The 11252-nt window shown below is 34.7% G+C and overlaps 2 protein-coding genes across 4 annotated transcripts; one reads left to right on the top strand and one right to left on the bottom strand.

Moving 5' to 3' along the window:
- Positions 1-1648: 1648 nt before the first annotated feature.
- On the top strand, positions 1649-2743 carry LOC6644644 (ubiquitin-conjugating enzyme E2 4). The gene has a single exon (XM_002067240.4). The coding sequence runs from the start codon at positions 1778-1780 to the stop codon at positions 2501-2503; it is 726 nt and encodes a 241-aa protein (XP_002067276.1). The 5' UTR covers positions 1649-1777; the 3' UTR covers positions 2504-2743.
- Positions 2744-3151: 408 nt separating this feature from the next.
- Positions 3152-11218, bottom strand: LOC6644645 (neurogenic locus Notch protein). 3 transcript variants are annotated; one of them, XM_015177916.3, is made up of 6 exons: positions 11138-11218; positions 7926-8109; positions 7332-7564; positions 7141-7222; positions 3591-4204; positions 3152-3535 (listed from the first exon to the last, which is right to left on the bottom strand). In XM_015177916.3, the coding sequence occupies exons 1-6, from the start codon at positions 11138-11140 to the stop codon at positions 3326-3328; spliced, it is 1326 nt and encodes a 441-aa protein (XP_015033402.1). In that variant the 5' UTR covers positions 11141-11218; the 3' UTR covers positions 3152-3325. The 3 variants fall into 3 exon arrangements, with proteins under 3 accessions (XP_015033402.1, XP_023032659.1, XP_046867490.1); XM_023176891.2 differs by having other exon boundaries at positions 8037-8109; positions 11138-11217; XM_047011534.1 differs by lacking the exons at positions 7926-8109; positions 11138-11218 and having other exon boundaries at positions 7332-7769.
- Positions 11219-11252: the final 34 nt, after the last annotated feature.

Genomic DNA, 11252 nt, shown 5'->3' with positions numbered 1-11252 from the left:
TAGAGTGACTTTTAGATGGCGGCGCACCCATAGAGAGAGAGAGAAAAAATTACACGTAGCAGAATTTAAAAAATTACAGCATAAACGAATGACTATTCATCTACGATCCGTTCATTGAAATGCTTGTAAATATTATATTATTATTTTAAATTCTTTAAAATTTATCTATAAGAGAGAAAATAATAACTTTTTGCATTAAACCCGTCGTAAGTGCATTTGGGCATGTTTCTGTACATATATACATATAGTCAGCTTATTCTTATTACAATCCTTTTTGGGAACCGATAATTAAAAACCCTTTGATTTTTATACTCGTAATATCAACTAGAGCATTGCATGAATACATTCAGAAAGCGAGTAACTCTAAAGTTCTAGACATTTGCTATTATGATCTATTGATTTATGGAGTTGACCATATTACAGGCGTTGCATATTTAGTAGTTCCTGCTAAGATAATCTCTGAGACATGCTTTTATTCAAGTTAAAGCAGCGTGTTGCAAATTCTAACTAGAGTATACACTAAAGTAAACAAATTCTAATAATTTACAATAAATTTTATTGTTTACTTTTTATTAACTTTGCAGATAAAACTCGAATTAAAGTTGGTAGTGTGGGCACAATTGAGGGTAATGTCTTCATACGTAGTTTAGTAAATTTCATTGGCCATATTATATTATTATTATTATATTTATATTAGGGGAAGTTTCTTACGAAGCCTACTTTAATAAGATTTTTCTATGTTTCTACATTGAGATATGTGTTTATATATCGATGTGTATATGGCAGTTCCTTGTCCTGCGCTGGGTCCGAAATTCCTTGTTCTCTGCACAGATCTCTTAACATTTATTTCTCACTCTTTTAAAATAATTCGAATTTTGGAAAATGTTGTTAGAAGTTTATTCTTAAGTAGTTAGCTGTCTTTTCCTTTCTTTGCTTATTTGTAATTCTCAACTAGTTAGAGTCTTGAACCAATTCTAAAGAAGTTAGCGAAATCAGCTCATGAGACAACAATATAGTTTTCGGATAGGAGTCCGAATTGTCTAAATTCTGCATTAAACACCGTTTTATGCAATAAAATTGTAGTAGATTGATGTAAAGTCTTCATAGTAATCAATTTATAAAGACCGTCAGTTTATACCTTGGACTACGAACAATGTACTTTAAAAATATAATATTTTTAGGAATATAGGACTATAAATGTAGATACGTTTATAACTTTGATACTGTTCAACTTTACTGCAAGAAATCCGAAACTTAATTCTATGGAAACATCACTATCTGGTGAGATTACGACTTGTTTGGAATTTAAACTCTATTATACTTTAGTCATTTATATTTTTGCGCTATTTTCTGTCTTAATTATTTAATAAGGAACATGAAGTTAACCATAGCGAAGTTTGACTGTATAATCTACACATTCACTTTGAACATTCGATTAAACCAAGTTAAATTTAAGACTCAAGATGAACTAACTTGGTGGCCTGCAATCGGTCTTGTAAATACACTTATACTTTTCCAATTTTATGATAAAACACTTCATTAACTTTGCTGATAGTTGATTTTAGAATTTCTAGAGAATGAAACATAAAACGACATCACATTGGCCTTGACATTTCGTTTGGTTATCTGCCAATTTCGTTGACTATTCCGGGTCAGTGCTAGTTTTAATGTTAACACTTAAGTAGCAAGAAAACAAAACAAAACATAATATAATATAAATATATATATATATTTTCTAAATTTCCACAAGAATATATTTTAGAGATTTACTGACATTATGCCGCCGATTCGTCGCAGTGAACGCGTCCCCTTAACCACAGATAGACGCCTTACAATTTGCGGACCTGGTTCTAGTTCGGGATCTACTGGAGGTGCTGGTGGTCTTGGTGGTGGCCGTCCCACATATAACGAAGAGAATAATGCTGCCGCAACGGATGACCGGGTACTGGTGTCCGGCCGTTTCCCGGAGAACATGGGACATGTGATGGAGCGCAGACGTACTCACTTGGTGGATTCTGTGGCCCCCTATCCACGTACAAATGCACGTGAGGTGGCCATACGCCGTTTGGGTCGCGAGTTGGATGAATTTCGTAAGGATCCACCAGATGGCTGCCGTATCGAGATGGTGGACGATAACATGTTCCATTGGCTGGGCACAATCATTGGACCGAAGGGCACTCCCTATGAGAATGGGCATTTTCGTCTGGACTGGAGTTTTCCTGTTGACTATCCATTTGCCCCACCCAAGGTCGTATTCCTTACGAAGATCTATCATCCAAATATCGATCAATTGGGTTCCATTTGCATGAATTTACTAACCGACGATTGGTCACCCGTATTGACCACATCCAAGCTATTGCTATCGATTATGTCTCTTTTATCCGATCCGAATCCAAATGATCCAGTCGATGAGTATATAGCAAATATATTTTTAACCGATCGCTTGACATACAACCAGAATGCCAAGCTATGGACATCCCGTTATGCCAAACAGGATGCCTAACTGCTGGACTCATTCCAAACACAATGGGCGACAGCAAAAATTTGTTTATCAACTTGTCATTGGAAACTGCTGTTAATACTATGGGTGACGGGTGGACGAGGACTCATTTGGACCTCTATTTATTCACATGAATGCGACGATACACAGTATTCTGAATGCTATTTGTTACAAGATTGATTCAATGTTAACACTGAAGCTCACGATTAACACTCAAATACAGAGTAACAAGCAAAAAACCAACACAAAATTTTGTTAATATTTAACTTTCCGCAAAAAGTAGCAAATCAAATCCCCATTTTTAGATCAAGAAGCAAAATCTGTAAGGTGGACTGGACCTCCCTTTCAATATATAGTTTCCGTAGTTCGGTGAGTATAACTCAGAAAGATCAATCTTTTCTAATATTTGGCGTAGAGCTTACAGATCAGATCAATTACAAAACATGTAGGTTTACGAAAAGAAGGCTGTAATTTTGTTGTAATTCCCAACTAGTTTGGAGTTGAAGACTTGTCACGGCCATTGGAATTTTTTAGTTTTTGATGGTTTTTGTAATCTTCACAAGATTGCCCTTAATCCAGGTTTGATATAAAGTTCAAGAGGATATATCCACAGCAAAATATACCTCAAAATTAATTTATTCGAAGAATTGGTTCGTTTATAAGTAAATCATTGTTTTTATTTAAAAAAAAAAACAAATTATATTTTAATAATGAAAAAGAGCAGCAAATCCAAAAAAAAAAGATCGTAAGTGAATTAGAAGTTAGATAAATTGACTTGTGGTTGGTTTTGGCAGGCAGAGCGGCTACATCACTCCATCGTCAAGTCTAGTGATACTTGGCCACGGGGAAGGTGCGTGTCTGACGACATGAGACTAGAGCATCACCCGACTGTCCGGGCGGGCAACGGCAGACAGCCAAATGGGCCTTGGGCTCACAGCTGGCTCCGGTGGCGCATTTACCAATGCATGGATCGATGCATTGATAATTAATGCAGGCTCTATGATCCGGACACTCGCTGTTACTAAGGCATTCGCCCTGAAAAGGCATTTGATTATGATATGATTATGATAGATTTGTTATTGCCTCTTACCCGTGTACAGTGGGACAATGGATTGCCTGTATGTCCGGGCAGGCAATTGCAAACAGGACGTTCGCGTCCAGTGTTATCGTGTCCGGGCACACATATGGCATTGGTGCCGCATGGATTGGGATCGCAGAGATCCTCCTTGGTGAAGGGGCGACAGCGCACAAACGGATCACCGGTCATGTCTCGCGGACAACTGCACACGGGTGTTAGGCCACGCAGATTGCAATCCGCACCAATGCCGCAAGCCCCTTCACATGTATTTTTGCATATGCCATAAAAGCAGGCTGGTCGACCAGCTGGACAATCGGAATCGCCATAGCATTCGGGTCGGCATTCAGTATACGGACTGCCAATATATCCCTTTGGGCACTCACAGACAGCCCGGTGATTGGCGACCGTTTTGCAGGTGGCCCCCGTGCCGCATTGACCACACGATGGCACACACTTGAAATTGCTGCACATGTCCCGGCTGCTGCAGTCGCCGTCGTGGTCGCATTCATGGCGACAGCCACTCAATGGATTGCCCAAATATCCATGCAGACAGGAGCATGTCGGCACACCGTTAATGATCTCGCACTTTGTGTTGATGCCACATGGACTGGGGTGGCATTGTTCCTCTGTAAGCAACAATGAATCAATCAAATCAATCAAACAATGTGCAAAAGCAAAAAAGTAAAAATTGCACATGAAGTATATGTGGGTAATTATTATTTACTGTCCTTGAAATGTCTTTTGCTAGTAGAATTTAATATCTTTAAGCCAAACACTTTTTCTCCTAGCTCTCTTTAAGGACTTTTACTCAGGAAAGGAAAGTATTATCCTTCTTATGTATTTTTGATTGCACAGTTTGAACGAGATTTGTGGTTGTGTTTTTCGCGGTGTATAATTTTGAAGTTATCAGGATTTTGTTGTTGTAAGGTCAAAAATGTCTTAACTTGAAATGTTTTAGGGTCCTGGTAACTTAATACTTGAAGCGAAAATTAAAATTTCGTCGAATCAGTTTTGTTTCTCAAGTATTTTTATATTGCCAAAAATTTTTGTATACTATAAGAAATTTTTCACTAAGCCTACTTTAATAATATATATCCATATTTCTACATTAAGAGATATTTGTCAGTTGGTTATTTAATCGATCGAAAGCTATAATTATGTAAATTATAGTGGTACGATTTAAAAAATTGTCCAACTTCATTTCAATTAGGTTTTATTACCTTTAGCTTTAAGCCAATGTTCAGTTTAGTATAATTAATTAATTAATTTATTTATAATTTATAATTTAGGGCGTGAAGTTAATACGAAATAGACGGATTGACTCGTCTTCTCATAATGATTTGGAATATATTTACTTTTTGGCATCGGAAACGTGAAACTAAGTTTTTGCTACCCTATACACAAGTGCAAACCATTAAAATTTAATTGGTAATTATTGATGGTTTCAAAAACTATCAAAGAATTTATTTAAACTTAGAATAAATATTAAAGAAAACTCCAAGTCGACAATCCAGAAAAGAGATCGAAATTTATAGGAATAATCCATTGTGTTTCTATTCATCGGCTTCGAGTTGGTCTCAAACAAATGGTTTGATATCAATCAAAAAGATCGTCAAAACCAGCCAAATTAAGACAAATATACATATAATAAATTTATGAAATATTTGTATTTTGGTTTACTGATATTTTGCACTTGCTTCAATACATTTAAATTGGCAACTTGGCGAATTATACAAAAAAAAAAACGAGCCAAAACGAAAACGAAAAAATTATGCGCATAAATGAACTTTGACAATTTGAACTTGATTCGTGTTTTGTAGTTGTGTTGTTGTAGTTGTTGTTATGAGTTATTTAGGGCTATTTCAAGTTGTCCCCTGCGCCCTCCCCATCCCATTCCCTTCTGCTGACCACCAAAAACCCAATTATTTTGCGCTATGCGACTGCTCAAGTGACTGTAAGAGTGGATAAGAAGCTGCCATTTTTTTGTGGTTTGGGCAAGTCAATGGGGGTCACCACTAAGTACACCTACATACATATATATGCATGGATGTATGTATGTATGTATGTGGGGGTCAAGTTCATGACCTGTACATAAATCACATGACCCGGCATAAATCACTACAACAAGAAGAACAATGAATGTCAAAAATGTCAAGAAGTGTACATGAAAATACGGCAATGCGATATATGAAAGGTCCACACCATTTCATTTATACTCTATATTGGGACCTATTATACATATGTATAAATTCGGGTTTTCCATGTGAACAATTTTGAATAGTAGCCCAAAGTTTTTTAGATTATGTATTTTCTTTTAACCCACAAGAAAAGAACATTGGACATTTCTATGGCAACTAAATGGTACTAGGATCGATCACTACCTATTTATCCACTTCAAGAACTATTTATAGAAATTTATAGAAAATGCCCCAAAGATTTGTAGAAACAGTCAAAATGAACATGATTATATGAAATCGTCTGGCTATGCTGATCAAGATTACAGTCTAAGAATACCGACTACTTCTATAAAACCAACTGCAAAGTTACAAAGCAATTAAATAATGGGAAATTTCTATTCGAATTAGATACAAAAATTGTGCTGCGCCTTTAATAACTTGATTTGTCCTTGATCTTGACCATACTGGGCGGGTAAGACAAAACTAATAATAACAACTAATTACCATAAAGCTAGAGTGTGTGTGTGTTTGTTTTTTTATATAAGATTTGGGCGTTTGCTGTCTGTTGTTGTTGTTGTTATTGTGTATTAAACTCTTAATAATCAATATTAAAAATGCTGGCATACAACCTACATCCATATAACATTGTAGAAGTGTAATGTCGGTAATCGTTTGTTGTTGCTCTGGCTTAATTTGGTCAAAACCAGCAGCAGTCAATCGGCTACGTCAGTAAAATCGCATAATCGCAATGACAACCAGTCGACACTTGTGGGCAAATAAGTAAGTAGATATGTATGTAAGTAGGTTGTGCCCCTAGAACACTCTATTAGGGAAGTGAATATGGGTCTGTGGTTTCCTTTAAAAACATTATTTGCATACATTGTTTATCATTCTTTGACGTCTTAGCTTACGCTAATACATTAAAGGTGTAATCTATCGGAATCTATTAAGGAATAAATTATATATATGTATATGGTTTTTTTTAGGATTACTCACAATGAATTAGTAGATTACCATGAACTATTTAATTTTGGGACTTTTTTTGTTCATTTTCTCTATATTTAACATTCGAATTCGTTTTGGTGGTAAATATTTACTTAAACTAATTAAAAATTTGCCATAAAATCGACGCATTCTTTTGCGTAATGCTATATCTAAAATTATTTTCTGTAGCTTCTGTTCTGTTTTATAAGTAAATAATTACCAAACCCAGGGTCCCAGTAATTAAAATTTGTTACCCTAATACTTATAAGAAATATTTAAAAGAAAATAAAGCTTTTCCTCTTTAGAGTGTTACTTGTTTTTCCTTTCAAATTATATTAAATTTCTCGATTTGAAATGTTGAAAATTGTTAAAGAAAAATTTCGTTTCTTTGTTTCTCTTACCTGGATCGTTAAGATGGCAAGCATGATAAGGATCACCATTATAGCCCGCTGGGCAACTGCAAACGGCGACATGATTCCTGGCCTGTAAGTGAGCAGGTGAAATGAAGCCCGATTATACATACATCGTTGGCGAAAAGAGAAGAGCGTGTCCACTCGAAAATGTGGTTGTAAAGAGCAGGTGAAGAACTTACATCACAATTGGAGCCAATGCCGCAGGCACCGACACATGGATTAACGCAACGATTGTCCTTACATTGCAGGTCGCCGCGACAGTCGACATTGTCCAGGCACTCGCCGCGATTGCAGTGCGTAAGCGGATTACCGCTGTAGCCTGGTGGGCAGGAGCACACCGGACGGCCGCCGGAGGCCTCCTGGCAAACGGCATTCACACCGCATGGATTTCCACTGCATCCGTATGTCTGAGCTTCAATTTTGGTATGTGAAATGGTGGACACGGGTTGGAGGGTAAAAGGAGCAGAGAGAGAGAGAGAAGGAGACAAAGAGAAAGATGTGGTATGTAAAGGTGTTCTTGTGCACTGTGGTCGGTTACGAAATATTCTGCGATTGAGTGTGTTAAAAACTTTTTTTGTGGGAGTAGAAGTTTTGGGTGTCATTACATCTAGTTTAAGGCTATATACAAGGTGCGACATACATATGTATATATGTACATATGCATAACTGTTAGCGCTTAAGGTGCTCTCTTTTTACAATTCATTAAGTGCAGCATCAGTTTACTATACTATAATTTTTGGTAAATGTATGTATATATATTGTTGGGTAAATACCACGTGTGTAGAATGGATCTCTATAGACAACGCGCTGCAAGGAACGACCATCGCCATATGTATAATATGTACGATATGAGCAATTGAGACAACGTTTCTCGATTTTTTTACCTATGGCCAATTGTGGCAGCACACAAACCGCCAGAACGATTAGCGTCACCACGCCCACTAGTTGCTGTTGATGCTGCAAAATAAGATATAGATGGGGAAACAGTTACTTTTTTAATACATGTAAGTTAATTCAAAATTATTCCTCTTGACAGGGGGTTAGATATATATTGTTGAACAGCAATTAGAAATTAAGTCGTTATGTTTTTCCAGTCATCAGTTTCATCAGTTTATTTATATATCGATCCATAGACAAAAAATGGAAATGATCTTAATCAACTTAGAAAAATATGGTCTTTTCGAAAAGTTCTTTATGTATACATCCTAACTTGAATCAAATATCGTGTCACATTAAACTTTTGATCAATGATTATACAAAAATATTCCAAATAGTCGCTCGCTCTCTATGTTTTATCCCTATGGGATTTATTGATTTTGCATACAGTGGTGGCCACGAATCTAGAACCTTTCCGATATGCAAACTTTGGTTTTGATTTTATCGACTTCCAAGTGACTCAATTAATAAATTTTTGAGGTAATTTACAGTGGTCTCAGCTTTCCAATACTCAATTCTCGTGTGGCTAAATATTTAAGACAAAAAAACACACATGAGCTATTTAAAGAAGTTTTGGATTTTCATAAATTTACTTGTGAAAATCCGAAACCCAAGATGACCTAAATTTGTGGGCACCACTGTGTATACAGTTTAGAGTTTGCAAAAAAAAGAAGTTATTTTACTAATTGTAAGACAGTTTTTTGGGAATTATATGATACACATTCTTTTATACATATGTATATATAAATTTTAGTTCTATCAATAAAAAAAAAGCCACAAATAAAGTTCTTTTTAACGAGTTTTCACTGTATTTAAAAGGGTTATTTACTACCGCTAAAGTCTCTCTGACATCATTTGAAGTTGATATGTATATCGATATTGAGACATAACTCTAAAATGAATCATTATGTAATTATAATTTTTATAATTTAAAGCAATGTTTCGGTTAGTATTTAAGAAAAACAAAATGGTAAATCCTTAAATCCATTTAACTGTTAATACATAAAGACAATTACTAATTATTAATTTATACTTTTATGTGCAATATGTTTTTATATCACATTTTTATGGGATATATCAAGAAATATCATATCAGAGAAGGGTTACTACAACATCAGTTGAAGAAAATCAAATTGCCTTTAAAATCTAAAAGTTATCCCACGGTAAGGACAAACGTTTTTTGAGAAATTTCATGTATCATTTGGATTTTTGGACACCAACACCAACTCTCTTGAGGCCTATCCCCTGATTCACTAGAGATTCTATTAAAATTTATTATTCGGAAAACTAGAACAAAAGTTTTGACATCAATCAAAAAGGTCGCCAAAAACAATCCATGCAGATTTTCGTAATTTATGCTTAGATTTTCTTTAAATTTACACAGGACTTTCTACAAATTAACGAAACTCAAAAATATTGCAAGTTTGAACTTCAAAATAGAATATTTTTTGAAACATAAGCGGAATATTAATTCAAAGTATTTCAAAATTCGAGTATTTGGAATTTTATGAGAGACTATACCCATAAAAAGACACACAATGTTGGATTTGTCAGTGTTTTTTTTCGAGAACCATTTTAATAGACAATATCTCATTGTATGCAATCACTTCTAATTAATGGATAGTAATTTAAAGATTTTTTTTTTTGATGGAAATACATCAAACACTTAACAACTTTTAAGCAATTTTTTGTTTTCACAGAATTTAGGAGCTATCTTTCTCCAATGACAAGCTTTAACAATATTTCGCATGTCAAGCGACAAAAAAAAAAACCCAATTTAAATCTTAATATATAAATTGGGTTTTTTTGTTTGCTTATTTGTTTGTTTGTTTGTGTTCCTGTGCATTGGCATTTACTTTATGACTATTCCGACAGGTCACTGCAAACTTAATAGAGCTATTTAATGGATTTGCACCAAATATAGTTTCCGCCGATAATGACGATGACTTTTTGTCAAGGTGATATGATCGTCATCATCATCATCATCATCATCTCATCATTTGCGCTTTGTGGATGACACATGTAGATACTAAACTTGTTGTTGTCGAACGCTTCTTTGGAAGTTCAATTTCAGCTGAAATATGAATCCAAATACAATGCGATTATGCAAATTGTCACAGCTGCTGTATTGAATTGTTTTTCGACCGGATTTGGTATGATTTAATTTTCCCTACACACTGACACACACACACAGCAGATCATTGAAGGAAATTGTGGGCGGTTTAATCGAATTTAAATTATAATAATTTATTTAACAAACATTCCAGATTAGTTTAGTTTAGTTACACATTGAATTAAAATTCCATTTTCAGCAAATTTATCATCAATTTGGTTAAATTTATATATTTTGCAAGCCAAGGATAAATTTTGTCATTGATATATGAGTTGATCTTTGTCATATTTTGGCAATTTAATATTAAATTCATAATTTATTTGTGTTCCGACTTAAACCATACTCCATTTTCTATATATGTATCTTGTATAAAAAGTATTTTTAGTTTTTTTTTATGGGCAACTATTTTGATTATTAATTTTCTTGTTCAAGTAGTTTATTCCTTAATGCACCTTATCGAGCAGATATTTAATCTCAATATAATGCATAGATCTGATCGATTTAAAAGGTACTTTGGATCTTATGTATGTATAAGTCTTAAGTGCTGTTTATTCTGTGTGTAATCCAAGAATTATCCAAGTTTTCTTTTGGGTAACACTCACGTTATCAACCTGTAATGTCCCTCCTTAAAAATTGTCGGAAATCGGTATTAAATCATAGCTAATGTCGATGGCATTGTTTAGTAATGGGGATTTCCGTTTATATCAATACTTTTATTACGATTTCTGTTGTATATATCTATGTATGTTTATTTAGTTACTTTTTGCTTCCATATTCCATACACGTACTGTACTTAACATACACACACACAGACACACACAGACACACACACACACACACACACACACACACACAGTCGCACAGTTTTTAATGCATTTTTTATGATGACTTGGGTCTGTTTACATGGTAAACATTTTTGGTTACTGGCCAACTTACCATTCTCCAGTTATACCGATACACGGATTCAATTCGATTACAAAGGTCGAAATATTAATAATTTAAATATTTACAAACGAACGCAAGGAAAAATAAAAAAAAATTATGAAAATAA

The sequence above is a fragment of the Drosophila willistoni genome, assembly GCF_018902025.1.
Source record: "Drosophila willistoni isolate 14030-0811.24 chromosome XL unlocalized genomic scaffold, UCI_dwil_1.1 Seg142, whole genome shotgun sequence".
In the NCBI taxonomy this organism is placed as follows: domain Eukaryota; kingdom Metazoa; phylum Arthropoda; class Insecta; order Diptera; family Drosophilidae; genus Drosophila; species Drosophila willistoni.
This window is presented reverse-complemented; position numbering and strand designations above follow the sequence as displayed.

Coding starts and splice junctions, on each gene's coding strand:
- LOC6644644 (XM_002067240.4), top strand. CDS start 1,778: ATGCCGCCGATTCGTCGCAGTGAACGCGTCCCCTTAACCACAGATAGA.
- LOC6644645 (XM_047011534.1), bottom strand. CDS start 7,754: ATGACACCCAAAACTTCTACTCCCACAAAAAAAGTTTTTAACACACTC. Junction 4,205..7,140: donor TTGCCATCTTAACGATCCAG/GTAAGAGAAACA, acceptor TGTTGCTTACAG/AGGAACAATGCCACCCCAGT. Junction 3,536..3,590: donor CATTGTCCCACTGTACACGG/GTAAGAGGCAAT, acceptor ATGCCTTTTCAG/GGCGAATGCCTTAGTAACAG.